Here is a 21,345-nt window from a genome sequence, read left to right as displayed (position 1 = left end):
CATTCTTTCTACTTTAAGTTGGACTTTGAAGTATTTTTTAAAATAATGTGTCATTGCATTTTTTAAAGTTTGCTTTGATATTTTATTTCAATTGCATTTGAACGGATGACAGGTTACACATTTTATAATAGCAGTCAACGTGCTGTTACCAATCAACACTGTTTCAAACATGCTGTTTCTGTTCCAGATTTGGCCCAGTGGACACCATGGCTACCAGTGCTGTGCCAAATGAGAACCTGCCCACTTACAAATTAGTGGTGGTTGGAGATGGGGGTGTCGGGAAAAGTGCCCTCACCATTCAGTTTTTCCAGAAAATCTTTGTGCCAGATTATGACCCAACGATCGAAGATTCCTATTTGAAGCACACAGAGATAGATGGGCAATGGGCAATCCTGGATGGTAAGTTACCTTTTCCAGATTTGACTGACTTTTCAATGAAAGTCCCCAATGTTTTCAGATATAAATATCTGCTATAGCTTGATATCAAGGAAGCTAAGTGAACTTAACTAGCTCCGTTCAGATTATACTTATTTTATCCAAAGCAACTTACTTTTAAGTAAGTCCACAAATAATTTACTAGTCAGCAAATACTAGTATAACTGTGGCTAGTTCAGGGAGGATGGTGTATTTTGATCTTCTTCTGTGTCAGAAGCAGAGCAAGAGAGACTCTGCCTCTTCTCACAATTCATTTATACAGGTAGTCCTCAACTTGCAATGATTCGTTTAGTGACCGTTTGAAGATACAACAGCACTGAAAAAGTGACTTATGACCAGTTTTCAGACTTATGACAATTGCAGCATCCCCAGGTGATCAAAATTGGTTTGGTTGGTTGGTTTGGTTTGGTTTATTGGTGTGGGTGCATTCTGGACTAGCTGAAGTCTTTCAAGGGCAGCCCGATGTAAAGCGCATTACAGTAGTCCAGTCTTGAGGTCACAAGGGCGTGAGTGACTATCTGAAGTGCCTCCCGGTCCAGATAGGGTCGCAATTGGTGCACCAGGCGAACCTGAGCAAAGACCCCCCCCTGGTCACAGCCGATAATTGGTGATCTAAAGTCAGCTGTGGATCCAGGAGGACTCCCAAATTGCGAACCCTCTCTGAGGGGCATATAATTTCACCCCCCAGACTGAGAGATGGAATAATTAGCCAATCTCTGGGAGGGAACATCAATAGACATTCGGTCTTGTCGGGATTGAGTGCAAACTTGTTCATTCCCATCCAGACCCTGACAGCCTCCAGGCACTGGCCCATCACTTCTACTGCTTCACTGAGATGGCACGGGGCGGACAGATACAATTGTGTATCGTCCGCGTATTGGTGGTATTTAATCCCGTGCCACCATATGATCTCACCCAGCGGCTTCATGTAGATGTTAAATAGGAGGGGGGACAGGACCGAGCCCTGTGGCACCCCATAATTGAGGGGCCTCAGGGTCGACCTCTGTCCTCCGACCAACACCGACTGCGACCTGTCTGAGAGATAGGAGGAGAACCACTGAAGAACGGTGCCTCCCACTGCCACCTCTCGTAACCGTCGCAGAAGGATACCATGGTCAATGGTATCGAAGGCCGCTGAGAGGTCAAGGAGCACTAGGATAGAGGACTGACCCCTATCCCTGGCTCACCAGAGATCATCGATCAGCGCGACCAAAGCAGTTTCCATGCTGTAGCCAGGCCTGAAACCGGACTGAAAGCGATCCAGATAATCAGTTTCATCCAAGGACCGTCAGAGTTGAGAGGCCACCACTTTCTCAACAACCTTCCCTACAAAGGGGAGGTTGGAGACCGGACGATAGTTGCTCAAAATGGCTGGGTCCAGAGACGGTTTCTTCAGGAGGGGTCTCACCACCGCATCCTTTAAGAGGAGCGGGAAGGATCCCTCCCGGAGAGAGGTGTTAATTATCGTCTGGATCCAGCCACATGTTACCTCCCTGCTGGTCGAAACCAGCCAGGAAGGGCATGGATCCAGTATATAAGTGGAGGCACTCATCGCTCCCATGGCCTTGTCCACTTCCTCAGGTGTGACAAGTTGAAACTCAATCCATAAACTCCGCTCAAGACCTTCCCCAGGTACCACGGCTGGTACCGTGCAATTGGAGTCCAGGTCTGCCTGAATCTGAGCGACTTTATCCGTTAAATACTGAACAAATTCCTCAGCTCTACCTTGCAAAGGTTCATCCATATCCCTCCCTTTCAGGAGGGAGCAGGTTATCCTAAACAAGGCGTCTGGGTGCGATTCAGCGGACGCAATAAGAGCAGCAAAATGCGAACATTTCGCCACCTGTATTGCTACGAGATTCTGATATAGGCTCTCATCAGTGCTCGGTCTGACTCAGACTTACTGGCCCTCCAGCGGCGCTCTAGACATCTCTTTTGGCGCTTCATCTCCCGGAGTTCTTCGGTAAACAAAGGAGCTCTCCTGGATTCGCTACCTCGGAAAGGCCACAAAGGCGCTATCCGGTTTAGGGCCCCCGTCGCCACTGCATTCCAGGCAGCGACTAAGGACTTGACCAGACTGTGGACGAGAGTGTCAAGTATCACTCCAAGCGCCGTCTGAAATCCCATAGGGTCCATCAGGCATCTGGGGCGGAACCACCTAATCGGTTCCTCCTCCCTACAGTGGGGGATTGGTTTCCGAAAGTCAAGCCTCAGTAGGAAGTGATCAGACCATGACAAGGGCAGGATCTTAATACCCCTCAATTCTAGATCACGCCTCCATTGCTCCAAGAGGAATACGAGGTCAAGTGTGTGACCTGCTGAATGAGTCGAACCCCAGATTACTTGGGTCAAGTCCATGGCTATCATGGAAGCCATGAACTCCTGCGCCCCATCAGAGTGTTCACCAAGCGTAGGCAGGTTGAAGTCCCCCAGCACCATAAGCCTGGGGAACTCTACCACCAGCTCGGCTACTGACTCGAGAAGCGAGGGGAGGGCTGTTGCAATGCTGTTGGGAGGTAGGTACGTTAACAGCAAGCCCACTTGACCTCCAAGGTCCAACTTCATCAGCAGGGACTCACACCTGACAAGCTCTGAAGCAGGGATCCTACGAGGAACTAATGACCTTCGGACAAGGACGGCCACTCTCCCACCCCTTCACTGGGGTCGCGGCTGGTGGAGCACCTGAAATCCCTCTGGGCGCATTTCAGTGAGGGGGACCCCTCCCTCCGGGCCCAGCCAGGTTTCAGTAATACATGCCAGGTCTGCCCCCTCATCTACTATTAGGTCCCGGATGAGGGGAGCTTTATGAACCACAGACCTACCTAGCATTTAGCAACAACAGCCTGAGACCAGGGCCCTGACAATTCTCACCATCTGGCCCTGGAGTGGAATTAACAGGGCCAGAAGAGGGGATCGCTGTGATGTAGCGGACCCTCCTTCCCCGGTAATGGCTAGCCCTGAAGTTCCCGTCGTACCTGCCCCTCCCCATAATGACCATAATGCTCTGGCCCACCCCCTCAACCATAGACCCCATTTCCCCTCTCATGGCCTCCGCTCCTTCCGGCAGGCGATTTAAATCAATCATACTAGGATGGGAGGTAGGCCTGGCCCCCCCTACCACTTCTGCAATCGCACTCAGTGGAGGAGGTACCAGGTTATAATCCCAATCCTAACATACATACACAGCCACTCACCCAGACAGTCCCCACATAAGTCAATTAAAACACAAAAACTACAACAATAATGAGATTTTAAAAAGTGGGTACAGACATCAAACAGGCACACCATACACACCACATTCATTAAAATTTGCGAAGCACTGCGCTAGTGTGATATAAAAGCAATAGTATAAAGGAGGAGGGAGAGCTGCTCTGCTCCTCTCCCTTCCTCTAGGTCCCAGAAAGAAACCCAAGGCCAAAGGTCCAAAAGTCGGTATTGTGCAGGGTGATTGTAGATGGAGCGGGGCAAGGTGTAGGCGCTCAATGTTAGCAAGCAGCAACTTTCCAGTTTCACACCCTCCAGATCAAGATGAAGATTAACATAATCACCTATAACGGGCCACGTGCAGGGGAATGCCTTGTCTTCCCCCTCTCCTGAGGATCTAAAAGGTCCAAAGTCTGGGGGTCCAAAGTTTGGGGGTGGCTTGAACAGATCGAGAAGGAGGAAGGGAGAGCACCGATCTTTAAGACGCCAAGTCCTCACCCCTAAGGCTGCCATCCTCTATTGCTCCTGACCCTAACCCAACCCTAACCCTAGCCCTAACCCTAACTCTAACCCTAACCCTCACCCTCACCCTCACCTTAATCCAACCCTAACCCTGATCCTAACCCTAACCCTAACCCTGACCCTGACCCTAACCCAACCCTAACCCTAATCCTGACCCTAACCCAAACCCCAGCCCTAACCCTACCCACAACCCTAACCCTAACCTCTATCAGTCCTTCCCACAGGCCGAGTGCACCATCAGATGGACACTGCCCAAGTACCTATACCTATCTATAAACCTATCTATACCTATCTATACCTATCTATACCTATCTATACCTATCTATACCTATCTATACCTATCTATACCTATCTATACCTAACTATCTAGGGGCAGTGGCGGGTAGCAAGCAGTCAGAGGAGGACGATTGTTACAGGCCAAAGCAGATGGTCGCAGGCCAAGGCAGTGGAGAGTCAGTGCTGAGTAGGGAGATGGTAAAGGCTCCACAGCAACAAGGGGGGGGTGCAGAACGGGCAATGTCCAGCACGCAGACAGAATGAGGAGACAAGGCTGCAGTGGCAAGGAGGCAAGCAAGATGAAGAAGGGGGGGCATCCAGGCCTCTCCCCTCTCCTATTCCCTGGGCTCCGAAATGCCAAACGTTGTAACCGCTGCTACCGGCAGCGCAGTGCCGCCATCTTCCTCTCCGCACCGAAGTATAGTCCGGGCCGCCGAGATGGTCACGGCCAGGCAAGTAAAACGTCAATACTGGGCAGGAAGGATTTTACATGCCCAGACCCGCAGAAGGGCGAAGAGGAGAGGCTATGACAGTGGGCGAAGTGAGCAGAATGGAGGGGGGGGGCATCCAAGGAAGGCGACGGCGACGGCAAGCACAGCCAGCCGCCTGATCCACCAATCCCGAAAAGTCCCCAATAAACCCCCACCTTTCTGGGGCGATGATAAATAGTAGGGTCCCCAGGCTCACTGCTCAGTTGGAATCAAGTCAAAATAAGTTCCACAAACGCCAGAAATTAAGATAGAGCGCTGCCATCAGCAGCGCAGCACCGCCATCTTCTCCGCACAGCGGAGGAGATAGTTTCAAGCCGCCAAGGTTTCGCTGCTTGAAAAACGTCCGGAGGCGGCTGTTCTTTGAAATCTTTTTTCAAAGACCAGCTCTTTTTCTTTTTGAGCTGGTCTTTGGTTATCCCAATAACAGAAATGATGATAAAGGAGGAGGCAGTGTCACTCCTGGTTCTTGAATGCTTTTTCAGGGCTTCAGATGTCCGATCCTCTCTCCACTCTCCTCTCTCTCCCTAAACTCCAAAACTCCGAAAATGCCAAAGGTTGTAAATAAATGCTGCTGTCCGGCCGGAGGCTATAGTAGAACGCTGCCGTCAGCAACGCGGCGCCGCCGTCTTCCTCTCCACGCCGCAGGGTGTAAATCTAGGCCGTAAATCCAGGCCGCCGAGAGTTTCCCCCGTTCACGAACTTCAGAAGACTTCCAGGTGCCTGGTCCTCTCTCCTCTCTTACTCCCCAGACTCCAGTCCTCCTCGGGTGACCTTTAGTAATAAATTAACAGGTTTCGAAGGCTCTCTGAGGTCTTTTTTCATCCGGCTTTCTACAGAGCGAGAAAGCCCGGCAGCCATTCAGGTCTCGCACATGCGCATTCAGGTCTCGCACATACGCAAAATTCAGTTGCTTGACCATTGACTCATATTTATGACAGTTGCAGTGTTTTGGAGATCATGTGATCTGATAAGCAAAGTCAATGGGAAGCCAGATTCACTTAACACTTAGTAGCAATAGCACTTAGACTTATATACCACTTCTTAGTGCTTTTACAGCCCTCTCTAAGCAGTTTACAGAGTCAGCATATTGCCCCCAACAATCTCGGTCCTCATTGTATCTACCTCAGAAGGATGGAAGGCTGAGTCAACCTTGAGCCTGGTGAGATTTGAACTGCCGAACTGCAGCTAGCAGTCAGCTAAAGTAGCCTGCAGTACTGCACTCTAACCAATGCACCACCTTGGCTCTAGTAAGACTTCAGAACCACGTTACTAACTTAATGATGGTAGTGATTCATTTAACAGTTGTGGCAAGAAAGGTCATAAAATGAGTAAAATTCACTTAACAACTGTCTTGCATAGCAACAGAAAATTTGGGCTCAATTATGGTTGTAAATTGAGGACTACTGTACTCTGTTGAGCTGTAAAGGAGAGCAAGATGTTCTGTTTCCCCTCAACTACCAGCTATTCTGTACACTGTTTCTTACATGATAATGGCTTGTAATGGATTGGGGGCATAAGGAAGGATCTTAATATTTTTGGAACATTCTGGCCAGCAACTACACAACTTCAATGGTCAAAACTCATAATTGGGTATAGAAAAGAAATGGGGTGAATCATCTTGGATCATTTTTTTTGTTTATTTATTATATTTATATAGCCACCATCTTTCAATTAGTTCTGGGCTATTTCCAACAGAAATTGAATAATGCAGAAACTTTCTCCTTATGATGTTCCTGGAAGCCTATCCACAGAAATATTAAGAAATGCTCTTGTGCTGGTTCTGGGGATACAAGATGATACAAAGAGATGAAGAATGTACCTTTACTTGCAATATTATTTTATGGCAGTGCATCAGTTCTAGTCAATATCCAAGGATGAATGGCAGATAAGAGTTTCCTTTTCATTAGAACTGGTGAGATAGAGAGCATGAAATCTCACGGCTATTATGGCCAAGCAGCTATTGAGACCTAGGCCTTATTCAAGAGTTTTCATCACAAATGAATGTATTTCTTTTCCAGTCAAAGTTTTTGTAACAGGATTAAATAAATATAAGACATCTCTGAACTCAGCTCAGTCGTGGGCTGTCTTTCTGAATTATTTTTCCACATTTTTTAAAGAACAAGTCCATCTGAAAAAAGGGACGCGGTGGCTCAGTGGCTAAGACACTGAGCTGGTCAATCAGAAAGGTTGGCATTTCGGCAGTTCGAATCCCTAGTACCGCAAAATGGAGTGAGCTCCCATTACCTGTCCCAGCTTCTGCCAACCTAGCAGTTCGAAAGCATGTAAAAATGCAAGTAGAAAAATAGGGACTACCTCCGTGCGTCTTCAGTGTTTAGTCATGGCCACATGACTACAGAAACATCTTCGTGGCTCTTAAGCTTTGAAACAGAGATGAGCACCGCCCCATAGAGTCACCACTAGCACGCATGTGCGAGGGGAACCTTTATCTTTACCTTTTACCATCTGAAAAAGAAAAAAGTGTAAAAAGCTATGAAAATGTATAAACAATGGCATGCTTTCTGACAATTACAGCCATTTTGCCTCCAGGAGTTATTTTCATTCTTTCTACCTTGGAATCAGTGTGTCCAGTTGCTGGTGACATAATATATATGCATATTTAGTGGATTTGCATATACTGTGGCAATCTAAGAATGACAGTTGCTTGACCAGTTAGTTTCATTTCAGCATCATCAAATACTATCCCCCCGCAAACCTTTAATTTTCCAAAACTTATTAACTGGTAGCTGTGAAGAAAGGAAGACAATATTTGAGCCCTGAAGGCAAACAGAATTAAAAATAAATAAAACAGCTTTTTCAACTGAGAAGATTTATTAACCTTGGAGAGAAGAGTCCATTTTTAACCTTTTTTTTTTTTTTTGCAATAAATGCTAAAGCTTAACTATAGAGTATATGTTCATTATCCATTTTATAACTTGGATATTACAGATGTACATCTAAAATGCCAACAAAACAATGGCTTAAGGCTAGGTGCTACTTTAGGAAACCACATTTATGAAAGATATGTTCAAGTAGTCCTCAGTTAATGGCAGCAATTGGACTAAAACGGCATTAAGTAACCCAGCTGTAAAATGAAAAAATATGTGACTGTGCCAAGTTACAACAGAAATTTTGGTGACCTCAGTTGCAAGCCATTAAGCCTGCAATGTGCAGTTATTCACTATGTCACATGACCACAGCTTGCAATTTACTGCCCACTTCCAAAAAGCAAAATCACTGGGGAAGCTGGCGGGAAGTTACAAGTCATGCTCATGGCAAGCTTTCCTTTTTAAGCAAGCATGCTTTGTTCAGTCCCTTTCTTCCACTGAAATGTAACCTCATGGAATCCAATTAGATCAGGAAATTTTTTTTCCCAAGCTTCATCCCATGCTCAGTGGCCTGAAATGCTTGGAAACTTTTTGGTGCTCAGGAGGAGAAATAGGAAAGGGGCAACCAGAGCAAGTTTAGTCCCCACCTCCTTCTCAAAGTCTCAGGCACTGGTTTTCTCTTTGGGAAGAGGGACAAATCCAGAAGCTTTTGCTTGCATCATTGAAACCATGTATCAGGCAAATAAGCAGGCAAGAAAACAGTCATCCCAGGTATAAGATCTTATATTTGCTGGCCTGTTTGTTTCACGGCTTCAGAAGTTACAGGGCTGTGCCGAACCGGAAGTAATGTCAGCAGCAACCCACCCCTGCTTAACAACCATTCATTTAGTGACCAAAATTACAACGGCACTGAAAAAAGTGACTTATAACTGTTTTTCACATTGACAACCATTGTGTTATTCCCATGATCACCTAATCAAAATTCAGACATTTGGCATCTATTTATGGCGGTTGCAGTATCCCAGGGTTACGTGATCCCCTTTTGAAACCTTCTGACAAGCAATGTCAATGGAGAAGCCATCGTCACTTAATAATCATGTTACTTAACTAACAACGGCTGCAATTCACTTAACAACTCTGGCAAGAAAGGTTGTAAAATGGGGCAAAACTCACTTAACAATTGTCTTAATCTAGCAACAAATACGTGGGCTCAATTGTGGTCGTAGGTCGAGGGCTACCTATACTAAAAGAAAAATAATAATAACCATACCACCAATATCTCTGCTTGCTCGAACACAGTACAGAATGTCTCTTTTCTTAATGGCCTTAAAATAATTATTTAACAATGGCTGGGAGGTTGAGCTTCCCCCATCAGGCAGTGAAAAATAATTTCCCTTATAATACAAGAGAAAGGCTCTTTCTGTGAAGAAAAGTACAAACCTAAAAAGGCCATTATTACACAGCAGGCTTTTATCTGACCACATGGAAACTACAAAACAGGACAGAGATTAAGGCTAAGGACAGCCTCCTTTAGGCCAGATTGCTGGCTAGGGATTTTTGAACAAGCAACCCAAATGCATCTGGAGTCACCAAACCCAAACCACTTGCAGTCTGAATCACAAAATTATATATGCTCACATCTGAAATACTCATTCTTCTGATGAGCATTTGAAGGAGGGATGGGAGAAAACATTGCATGAATGATTCAAGGGCATTGCATCAATCCACTTAATGCATACCTATACACACTAAACACCTGAGGCAAGGGGGAGTCCTGCTCCCAGGACACTCTTTTAGAAAGTTTCTACTTTACTAATCTCATGTAAAGCCTCCTTCATGTTGAGCTTGGCTTCTGGCCGCAAGGCCCCATCTATGCCATTTACTAGGCAGCAGAATAGAAATGATTTGCCCTTGCCTTATTATGAGATTATTACTTCATTTTTTATTTGCTTTGTTATGGGACCATATAGCAATAGCACTTAGACTTATATACCACTTCACAGTGCTTTGCAGCCCTCTCTAAGCAGTTTACACAGTCGGCTAATATGGCCCCTACAATCTGGGTCCTCATTTTACCCACTTCAGAAGGATGGAAGGCTGAGTCAATCTTGAGCCTGGTGAGATTTGAACTGCCAAATTGCAGTCAGCAGAAGTAGCCTGCAGTAGTGCACTCTTAACCACTGCGCCACCATGGCTCAGTAGGCTAATCCAGCTGGTTACCATTTGCTAAGACAAAAGAGACCTGAAGTCCATCTATCATTGTTATTAGATTGCCCTTTGCATGTATCTTCCTCCAAATGTGAACAGTGGGGAGAGAGCTAGAAAAATGTCCATCTCCTTTTACATATTTACTATCTACATAGTGGCGCATCTTTGGATGTAACAGGTCTGATGTGGTTTGGAGAAGTGACTTAAGTGGGTAAGTGATTTCTTTCAATCATTTTCTTTTTTCCCCTCTCTCTCTTCTCACTAGTCCTGGACACTGCTGGTCAAGAAGAATTCAGTGCAATGAGAGAGCAGTACATGAGGACTGGAGATGGCTTTCTTATAGTCTATTCGGTCACAGATAAAGCCAGCTTTGAACATGTGGATAGGTTCCATCAACTCATTCTCCGAGTTAAGGATAGGTAGGTGCCTTCCAGCCTCTAGATAAAAAAAAATTCGGTGTGGCCAGTCCATGGATTCAACTGGCAGTCAATCTATAGAAAACTAGAGGTGTAAAATGTTGTTGAGGTATATTACCTACTGCACTGGATGATATTATTTGAGCAAACATCAGCTATTGTTTTATGGAAGGATTTAAAATTGATAATTCCTCTACCCACTGCAAAGATAGATTGTATTGATATTTCTCGTTCTTCTTTTTGTCTTCCAGAGAATCTTTTCCAATGATTTTAGTGGCCAACAAAGTTGATCTAATGCATTTGAGAAAAATCACCCAAGACCAAGGAAAGGAGATGGCAGCCAAGCACAATGTACGTCCTCTTGGTTTCTTCCCATCCTGTTCTGTGGCTGTGACTTGGATATGGTCCAAAGGTGTTCACGAAAAAAAAAAAGAGTCAGGATGGCGACCACCAGATTGGCAAATGACTTAAATCATATGTTACAGCTGTCATCTTGACTTTTTTCATAATACCCTGCATATATCCCTGATGTGGTCCCTGGCTCAAACTGTCCCCAGGACATCCTTTTAGAATAAAATTGTTCTCAGAGCTGCTCAATTGGGGGGTGCCATCAGTGGAATTAAAAAACAAATTATGAGGTGGATTTGGGATAAGCAAGTTGATGGCGGCCGAGTTAAGGCAGAGTAAGTTACTTTTTTTTTTCCTTTTCATAATTGTAAATTCGTTTTACTTCCACTGCAAAGAAAGAATCCTCAGGGGTTGCATGCCAGAGAGTACCATAGATTTGGAATAGGAACTACTGAGGATATTCTGGGTCCTAATCCCCTTTGACACCCCTCTCCCACTACTCCCTTTAGCCTGAGGTGGATTTAGAATCCAGAAAATCTTCAGCTCCATGCTAATACTCTGTAGGAGGATTGTTTGATGTCATATCTGTCAACCCCATAAAGAAAATGAGCAGAGACCAGTGGAGAAGGAGTAGCATTTGATGTTGGATTCTCCGTCTAATATCAAATGTCTTACTTGGCTCTTTTCCTATATCCCTCAGTGCTCTGATCCCTGGGATCACACAATGATGCTAAATTCCATTGCTCACCTAGAATCATTTATGTTTTATTCTTACCCAAAAATCCTGTTCATTTTTCAAATTAAGTTGCAAATATTTGTTTTAAAAAAATTAGACAACAATACATTTAATGACATTGTTTAGATGGCATTTTGAGTATGTCAAATCTATTAGAAAAGCACAGCAACTCTCGGATATACTGCACTGGTTTACGAAAACCCCTCAAATGTGAATCGACTATCTATGTTGGGTGATTGAAATACTTCCCACTCACGTTTGAAGCTAGCTTGAAAACGTGGCAAGTTTTCTATGCACAGTTATTGTGGAGAAAGTCTGAGATTTATTAGGCTCCAAAGAACCGTTTGAAGGGAGGGGAAGGTGGGTGACATTTCAATCAGACAGAAAGGCTCCATTTTAACAGTACTGTCTCTTAGCATTTGCTATCTTAGTGCGAACACGCGGGGTCATAAAACTTCATTTAGAATACCATATATAGTTATGCCTGTCCCTTCTTCAGCCCCTCCACCAATTGTAAGAAAAAAAAACTGAGCAGAACTGGATACAGTACACAAAACTATCCTTATAAATGGCCAACCGAAAGAATCATATTTAAAATGAGGCATTTCAGTTTGGAAAACACTATTGAGAGTATATGCACACTGCATCCTTAAACTGGTGCCTTTTTGTAAGGAGACAAGCTAAACTGTAAACCAGTTTAAGAAAATCCTCTCTGGATACTTTGTCAGAGGCTGGCAAGAAATTCAGTCTGGACTGGAAGCTAGCAAGGGGCTCCCATTGGTCAATTGCAGCTGTGCCTTCCCTTTTTCTGTTCCAGGAAAGTAATGGCTAGCTGCTTTCCTTTCTGTGGGCTTTGTTTTACTGGAAATATATACTTTTCTACGTTTGTGCTTGTAAATACACTGACCTGCTCATACACAAATATACCGCATGTTTGCAAAATTAAATAGACCCACTCACATCCAAGCTTAATGTGTCAGAAGCTTAGTTTTAACATTAAGAAGTCCCATTTTGCATTTTCCCAAGAAAGTTTGCTATAGGGTGCAAGTCTTTCTCAGAGACCGAGTGGTTATTATACTTGTTTGACATGTGGAATTGATATTTAGAATTTTACAGTTCAGATCCCAATAAAAATAGATTTTTAATCATTCCTGCTTTTCCACTGAGCAAACTACTTTTCTTACTGTGATTTTTTGGGGGGGTAAGTACTCCCCCTCCCTTTTAGAGGGTACACCATTCGGTCATTTTTCTCCCCCCAGACATTAACAGTAGAAATGGGAGAACTCTACTCCAGCTCTCAGTATTCAAATAGTGCTTATTCCTGTTACTCCAGTTCTCAAATCTGGGTATAAAAAGGCAGTGGCTAGCTAGACATTAGCTGCTTCCATTCAACTTCTATTTTTATACTGCAATTTTGGAGGGAAATCCATGAAAGTAAGACTACTATGAAAGCTTGTGAAGAAACTGCCACTAAAAACCACTTCTGCTTTATAAGAGTGCATACAAGACTATAAAGAAACTTTTGAACAATTTCCCTTACTTTTTTCTTTATTAACTTTTCTATAGCAGTGTAAATGATGACCTCTCTGAATAATTTTCTTTTTCTACATCCCAGGAATTCATCTCTAGGGAAGAAAAAAAATAATCTCCTAACTTAGCATACAAAACAATTGCTCTTCCTGTTTTAATGGCATTTGGACTTTGCTTCCCCGTATTTCTTATATTCTAAATATGCCTAGTATATATGTAATCATTACCAAGCCTTTGTTTTCCAGATTCCATATATAGAAACTAGTGCTAAGGATCCTCCACTGAATGTTGACAAAGCCTTCCATGATCTTGTTCGAGTAATCAGGTGAGCCATCCCACCATTAAATCAGTCCACAACTGATTTGGCTTCCATTCACATATCATGAATCAAACTTACTTTAGGAAAAAAAAGTTTATGAATCATTCACTAAGCATTAGTGTTCCATCTCAGCCATAGATCCCATTTATTTAAATATTTGTTCATCTATTTTTGGCTTACCAGGAAATCTGTAATGATCGTTAATTTTTAATCCATATTTATTTTGAACAAATAAAATTTTCAAAGAATGACATCAAACATGGTTGTCATATTCTATGCCAATATGGTTTTTTAAATTTTTAAAATCTTAATAATTTATGAAAGTTGAACTAAATAATTTATAAATAGTTTAGACATAAGGCAAAACACTTTTTGACGGTGGGGACAGAAACCTCTTTTGATTGAATATATGTGTAGCAAAAGCAATAGCAATAGCAGTTAGACTTATATACCACTTCATAGGGCTTTCAGCCCTCTCTAAGCGGTTTACAGAGTCAGCATATTGCCCCCAACAATCTGGGTCCTCATTTTACCCACCTCGGAAGAATGGAAGGCTGAGTCAACCTTGAGCCGGTGAGATTTGAACAGTCGAACTGCAGAACTGCAGTCAGCTGAAGTAGCCTGCAGTGCTGCATTTAACCACTGCGCCACCTCGGCTCTCCACTGCACCACCTTGGTTCTGTAGCAGGATAATGTTGCAGGATCCAATCTGGATTGGTCACCAGAGCCAGAAGATCCATCTTCCGAGCTTTTGGACTCTTATACTAGAGCTTATCCTCAGGGGATCTCTCTAGCAGAGAGAAGTTTTCTGAAGATGGTCTCCAGCATGAGACTGAAAGCTTGGAAGACAGAACCTCTGGCTCCGGTGACCGATCGATCAAGATTGGACCCTGAAAAACCTCTTTGTCCATGTCTGAGTAGGTTGAATCCATGAAGAAGTGTCACAGGCTTGATGCCCTTCCAGACATTAAATGAAGCTATTCCACTGAAAACCAAATAAAATTTGTCCCCTTTTGTGTATGTAAAAAAGAAAAAGAAAATCTGGGGGAACTTATTGACCTGTCACTGTTTCAAGGCTTAGTACTAAGCCAGGATTTTGAAGCCATGACTTTGAGAATAAGAATTCTTCTGCTAACTCTCATCTGAACTTGATATGAGAACTTCAGGTTCACATTTCTGGCCACACTAAGCCCAACCTACACACATACACACACACACACCCCAAAAAAAGAAGAAATAGTATTACAGATGAATGTGGTGTATAAACCAAGCCTGGGAGAAACTGTGTTTGTTTACAAAATATTTGATATTTCTAAGAAGCAAGTAGAAGCTCTGAGAAGCAAGCAAACATTCTGAAAAACAAACAAAACCACCAGAGAAAGCCCAGACAGATTATGAAGTGAGACTGGCAGGGAAACAATTATTTAAAAAAGGAGAGGTGAAGTCTTTTTACCAGGCTTTTTAAAACTTGTTCGTTGCTGACCATAGCAGTGAAGGCAAAATTGCCTCCCTCGTCATGACAGCCAGCAATTTCATTTGCTAGATCTCAAGCCACCTCTGATGATCAGCTGGCAAAGATTACATATCTTCTGGCAAACATAACCCTTCATTGTGCTAAGCAATTTCGCAGCAACCTCCACCCTGAATACCAATGGGGCAGGATGCCCCAGCAATCATGTCCTGACCCATTGCTTGTATTATATAAAGAAGAAACTAGTTACCTTTTTCCAAAAGATCACTGTGCTGCTTTCCAAACTTCATTAATCAAAGAATTTTAGCTGTAATGGGACCTCTGGCACTAGATCCTTTGCATGTATACATTCTTATTTTTTTTAAACGGGGGCAGGGGGGAAACATGCTAATTGTTTGAGCCAGGAAAGTTGCAACCCTTGCCTTACAGTTGTGTTCTCAGGAAGCTTTCCTAGAATAGAGGCACTCTGACTGCCAGCGTTAACTACACCAAATAAGATACTGTAGTCTTGATTTCTTCAGGATACAAGTTTTTCAGTCCTTGCACATTCTTCAGGCTGTTCTTAGTTGGCAGTGAAGGAATGCAAGGGAAGAGAGATTTAGAGGTCAAGAAAGCTTAATAAACGCTGCTCAGTTTAGCCTGATGCTTAATTGTGATTAAGAAAAAAAAAAACAGTATTGCAGTTGCATTTTATCGTTGTACGGTTTTGTTTTTGTTTCAAAAAATATATATGCAGTAAAGTCCCTACGTGCCTCTTAAACAGCTTTGAGGCGCATTCTTGCTTCTTATGTTCACCAATTTCAAACAGGACTTGCCCACTGAAGTTAGCAGAGATTCGGGGTGGGGGTTAGTGAGTTGATGAGAACAGGACAATTTTACTGTAGTTTCTTTGGTTTGAGGTTGTGGGTAATCAAGCTGGCAATGAAAACCATCTGCCTAAAACTGGAAAGTACCTCATATGGGCTACAATTGGTTTCATCAAAACTTTTCTAACTTAGTGTCCTTCAGATGGATTCAACAATTTGCAGAATTTTGGGGAAGTTGGGAAAAGCTGCTACAGGTTCTCTTGATCAGTGGTCCCCAATCTTTTGGGAACCAGGGACTAGTTCCATGGGGAAAGGTTTTTTCATGGACCAGAGTTTTTTCATAAACCAGAGGGGGGGGTTGCATGCTGCCTGCATCCCATGGATGAGGCATCACTTGTTTGTGCGGCCCGATTGTTGGCATGCTCCAGACTGGTGCCAGTCCAGAGACCAGGGGTTCGGGATCTCTGCTTTAGATCTGTACTGACCACATGATGTCTTTTAAATCTAAAAATGTAGGTAGTCCTCAACTTACAATGGTTTGTTTAGTGACCATTAAAAAATACTGAAAAAGTGACTTATGACCATTTTTCACACTTATGAGCATTGCAGCATCCCCATGGTCATGTGATCGAAATTCAGACACGTGACAACTAACTCATATTTATGACAGTTACAGTGTCCCAGGATCATGGTGTCACCTTTTGTGACCTTCTGACAAGCAAAGTCAATGGGGAAATTGGATTCAGTTAACAAACCTGTTACTAACTTAATGACTGAAGTGATTCACTTAACACCTGTGACAAGAAATGTCGTAAAATGGGGCAAAATGAACTTAACAAATGTCTCACTTAGCAACAGAGGTTTTGGACTCAATTGAGGTCATAAGTCAAGATATATTTGTAGTCTAATCAATACCCAAGATGAATTTAAAAGCACTGAAATCTCATGTAGTTTGAAGGTTCTTGAGTAAGAAGATAAAATACTTTGCAATCACATTATAAAGATTTTACAAGACTAGGCATCCTCGCATGTAATTTTGGTGATCTCAATCTGAGTACTCATGAAATATTAGGAGACTTAATGGATGGTATTCAGGCTTGAAAATAGTGCTGATTACTACATGAATTATCAGTTCAGTCTTTATAAATCATATCAGATGAAATTGTGCACAAATTTACCTGGGGTTTGATTTTGTTGAGATCCATTGAAATTAACTTTCTAATAGTTGCATATATTCTTTCGTGGGCTCTCATTTTTTCAATGGGTTATTTTTAGCTGCTCATGCTAAAGATAGATACACTAACAAGCAGTAACGTGCAGTCACTAGAGGCAGGGGAGGCGGGGCTTCACCAATCTCCTGAGGAAAAGGAAACTATTTTTAAATTAATTAAAAAGGCCAAGGTAGTTGCTCCCAGACTCTAAGTCACAGTGACTCTGAGTCTCCTTAGTGCAGTTAGTAGGAGGAGGCTAGAGAACTATGGGCCTCCTTTGCATAAGGAATTTTTCGCCTTTTAAGAGTTAACCAAGGGTTAAAAAGCAAAAAATTATGTATGCAAATGAGGCACGTGATTCTCCCACCTCCTCCTACAGAGGGCACTTTGTTTAGAGCCTATTTTAAAACATTTAAGCAGAGTCATCCACGTGGTGACTCTAGCAGCAACTATCCTAGCCTGCCTGTCCCTGGCTAGACCAAATCTAGCATTTTTGACGCAGCTGGAAGGTATGTGGGTCAGAGGGAGGGCGCAGGGGGGAGGAATTCAATTTATTTGTAATGTAAGTAATTGTAATTTGTTTTTATTATGTGTATGTCCGTGTGTGTGTGTGTGTGTGTGTGTGTGTGTGTTTTCCCGCCTCTGCTGGTGCGCGGGCTGGCACATCTATTTTTATTTTTCATTTTTTATTTTTCATTTTATTTTTTTATTTTTTAAAGCCATGCCGCCTCGGCGCACCATAGAGCAAAACATGTCCTGGTCCTGTTTTAAAGTGCAAGCGTGCCACCCGGCCACAAACCAGGACATGTTTTGCTGAATGGCCTGTGGCCCGGAATGCATGCTGGCACTTTAGAGCTCGGCCGCCATTCAGCGAAACATGTTTCGCTGAATGGCAGCCGAGCCCTGCCTGCCGGCACTCTAAAGTGGCAGCATGCCTTTAAAGTGCTGGCTTACCTTCTGGGCCGGCCTGCATGGAAGGCAAGCCGGCACTTTAAAGGCATGCCGGCACTTTAGAGTCTAAAGTGCCGGCATGCCGCCCGGAATGCCTGCCGGCACTCTAAAACGCTGATTATATTCCTCCTTTGCTAGAGTCCCCAAGCAGTAGCAGATGCTGCGGGAGCAATTGTGGGGAGGCTGCCGTGACCCGACAAAAGGGCGAACGACAAAACCGTGCCGACTAAAACCGCGATGTCATCAACGCGCCGACAACAGCGCGCTGACAGAAGTGCGATTTAAGTTAAGGTAAGGGTTAGGGTTAGGGTTAGGTTTAGGGTTAGGTCTAGGGTTAGGGTTACAGCGCGCTTCTGTCGGCGCGCTGTTGTCGGCGCGGTTCAGCGCTCATTCGTCGGCACGCTTTAGAACTCGCGGTTTTGTCACCGCGGTTTAGTCAGGCGCACTTTTGGGCTTCGCAGTTTTGTGGTGGAACCGGAGGCTGCGAGATCCGGGCGACCCTCGCTCCCCAACTTCTTCCCCGGCGATCCCGAAGGCGCTCTGCACGCACTCAGGAACTTGTCGCCTCCGCCCATCAGCGGCTCGATGCTCCTCTGGCCAGCATAGCTCGTTCGGCGCTCATTCGGCACTGCCTCGGTGGCTCCATGTGGGCATGGCGGCCATGGCGGTGGGCGTGGAGGGAGGAGGAGGCGGGCCCCCCGGCCCTGGCAGCAGGTGAGCGTTCCCCCTGGGAGGGTGGGGGGCTTCAGGGCTGGGGGGAGGGGGGGAGGGGTTCCTGGGGGGGCGGGGCAGGGGGGGCTTGTGGAGAGACATGGGGAGGTCCTGGGGGGAAGGGGGGCAGGAGTGACGTGCAGTGAGCTTCATGGCCAGTGAGGGTCCCGCTCTATGGTGGACGTGGCGCTGGGGCTTCGGCGGGGCTTTTGCGCTTGCCTCACCGGCCATGAAGCTCACCGCACGTCACTGCTAACAAGTAATGCTGATTTTCTATTATGGGGCTTACTTATTGAACAAATGGCTGATAGAATTGAGGCTGGTGCTCTTTCGATTACACTGGAACAGTGGGTGCAAAATATATCTTTATAGCTTAAAATTTAGGTGTTTTAGATAGGTAGAGTATATACACTGCCTGGCTGTCTATAAAAATGTAAAATATAAATACCGGATTTGTTTTTGCATATTTGTTTTTGCAGCAGCTGCTATTTCCAAACTGCAGAAATAAGTTTGTCCCTCTGTCCATCCATTCATCCATATTGATTCTGCATAATCTGAAAATGGCAGAAGATTCTTGCCTGTGTTTACTTTTCCTTTGGAATATTCAGATCAAAATTTTATTTCATCCTCCCAAAGTTTTTGCTTAAGAAAATTCATGTTTTAGACTTTAGAATTCATACATAAACTTTGGCTCAAACGAGATAGGACCTTCAGTCACTTGAGACTAAGTAGAATTATGAGATTCATATTGCACTAATTCACATTGTACTAAGCCATGATTACTTTTATCCTCTTTTAATTTTATGCATGTCAAGGCTGCCACAATTACTGCTTTAACTTTGAAATCAAAATAGTTAATTAGCAGCAGTAAGATCCTTGATTCAGCTGGCTTCTCTGTTACTCTGAACAGTTACTCTGTTCCCTCTGTGGGGCACAAGGATGCCATCTGCTTCGTTGTGTGATACTGTGCTTTTATTCTGTTTTCTATCTGATTTTATGAGGTGCCCAGGTTCGTTTTAGAGTCAGGGGGCACCTAAATCCAATAAATAAATAATAATTAATAAATAGCTCATGTGCAAGCTGTTCAGGATAATAGTTTATTCAACTTCGGAGGCTTTCCGATGCTAAAAGCAGAAATCTTAAGGAGAGAGCTTGTGCTTTACCGGCAGAGTCAAGACTCTGGGTGTCAAACTCGATTGCATCACACGATGTATCATGTGTCAATCCTGAAAATGGCTAGATGGTGGCCATCTTTCTAATCTTGCGGGGTGGGGGGTTGTTTTCAGAGTTTCAGTGCTGACACAGACTGGAGATGAGGGGTAGGGAGAGGGTGTAGAGATAGCTGGGGTGCTATAGCCAAAATAACATTCTTTCCCCTGGGAACCAAGGTCAGGTGGTTGGTGGATGGAGACTGAGGTCACCCAACAACTGGACTGTATGCTGATTGGACCATGTGACTAATCAAGTTGGGGGAATGACTTTACTTTTAATTAAGGGAAAAACCGGTGGGAACTTTAGAGTCAGTTTTCACCAGCTTTGTTCCAATAGGACATATCCAAATAAAATGTTCTTTGAGGAATTTACAGAATTCTTTCGTTCGTGGGTGTGTTAATTGGAACCCTGACATCGTGATGCATTATGATGTTTTTTGCCTTTGCAGAGCTGCAGTGGGCATGGTCTGCACATGATGCATCCTGCCTGCGGGCTGCCAGTTTGACAGGCATGAGATAGACCATTGGACTCCATAGTGGGGAATATGTGTAGCTGAGGGTTGAGTTGTTTGCGGGGGGGGCAGTTCCTTGCTTCTCTTCCTGCAGATATTTCATAACTAGCCTGGAAATGAAAAGTCTGCAAGAAGAGAGGAAGCTCAGGAACATGAAAAGCCCAAGAGCCTAATGGTCTGGCTCTGTAGATGGCAATTCTCAGTGTAGTTAATGTTTATTTCTACCTTAGTGAAATTATTTAACACCATTAAAACAAGGCATCATATTTTGGCTCAATGTACTGGGTTCCCTTATTTCACCCACTGCTGTATTTTGAGCATAGTTTGTTGAATAAGCTACAGTTGGAAGGTTCACTCACCCTGTTGTCATATAAACATTAGTTGATAAACCATTGTCTATAGAGATTCTCAGTCATCCAGGTCGTGTTTGTCCCAAAGGTGCTTTTTCAGGAGGCAATTGGACTTTCTTGTTTTTTCTCTGAAGATGTTTCGCTTCTCATCCAAGAAGTTTCTTCAGCTCTGGCAGCATAGTGGGGAATGGAAGGATTTATATTCCTTGCAGATAGCTGGTCATTTGCATCCTTTTAGAGGGTCATTGAAGCACTTGGAGCACTTTAGCAATTTTTCCTTTCTGGAAATCCATCCCTACTCCCACACCACTTGAAATCTACAATCCCAAATTGTATAGCTAAATGTCTGTTGATATTCTCAGTCATCCAGGTCATGCCATTGACAAGCCATTGTTAAGACAAAAGTAAACAAAGCACATTTTGGCTCCCCGTCCAAAATCAGTCTAAATCTTCAGACTAGCATGATGTGATTAAAACTTTTCTCACTGGAAGAAAAAGGTTCCCACAATGAGCGAGGGAGACTGCTCGATTCATTCACCACTTTTGTAATGGAAATCACTCACCGTCACAACTATTGTGTGAATTCTGTGCCCAGGAATTCTTAGCTCCTGATTCTAGTTCTAGCTATAGCTACAACCAAGAGCTAAAATGTCCTGGACAGATGTCTAATTCTAGTCAATAATATAATAATGTATAATATATATTTTAGGATAGCGGTATATAATATTATACATTATAATGTATTATAATATATAAAAGCCATGATGGCACAGTGGTTAGAATGCAGTAGTGCAGGCTAACTCACTGCTCAC

The 21,345-nt window shown here is 43.8% G+C and overlaps 1 protein-coding gene across 2 annotated transcripts in view; it reads left to right on the top strand.

Moving 5' to 3' along the window:
* MRAS (muscle RAS oncogene homolog) overlaps positions 1-21,345 on the top strand; it is an 86,063-nt gene that overhangs the window by 61,880 nt on the left and 2,838 nt on the right. For both annotated transcript variants that reach the window (XM_032217166.1, XM_032217174.1), the window contains 4 exons: positions 188-399; positions 10,227-10,380; positions 10,629-10,728; positions 13,237-13,316. In XM_032217166.1, the coding sequence (XP_032073057.1) occupies positions 207-399; positions 10,227-10,380; positions 10,629-10,728; positions 13,237-13,316 (527 nt within the window). In that variant the 5' untranslated portion in view covers positions 188-206. The remainder of the gene's footprint in view (positions 1-187; positions 400-10,226; positions 10,381-10,628; positions 10,729-13,236; positions 13,317-21,345) is intronic.

The sequence above is a fragment of the Thamnophis elegans genome, chromosome 1, assembly GCF_009769535.1.
Source record: "Thamnophis elegans isolate rThaEle1 chromosome 1, rThaEle1.pri, whole genome shotgun sequence".
Lineage (NCBI taxonomy): Eukaryota > Metazoa > Chordata > Lepidosauria > Squamata > Colubridae > Thamnophis > Thamnophis elegans.
Note: the sequence above shows the minus strand (reverse complement) of the source record. Positions and strands in the feature narration are given on the sequence as shown.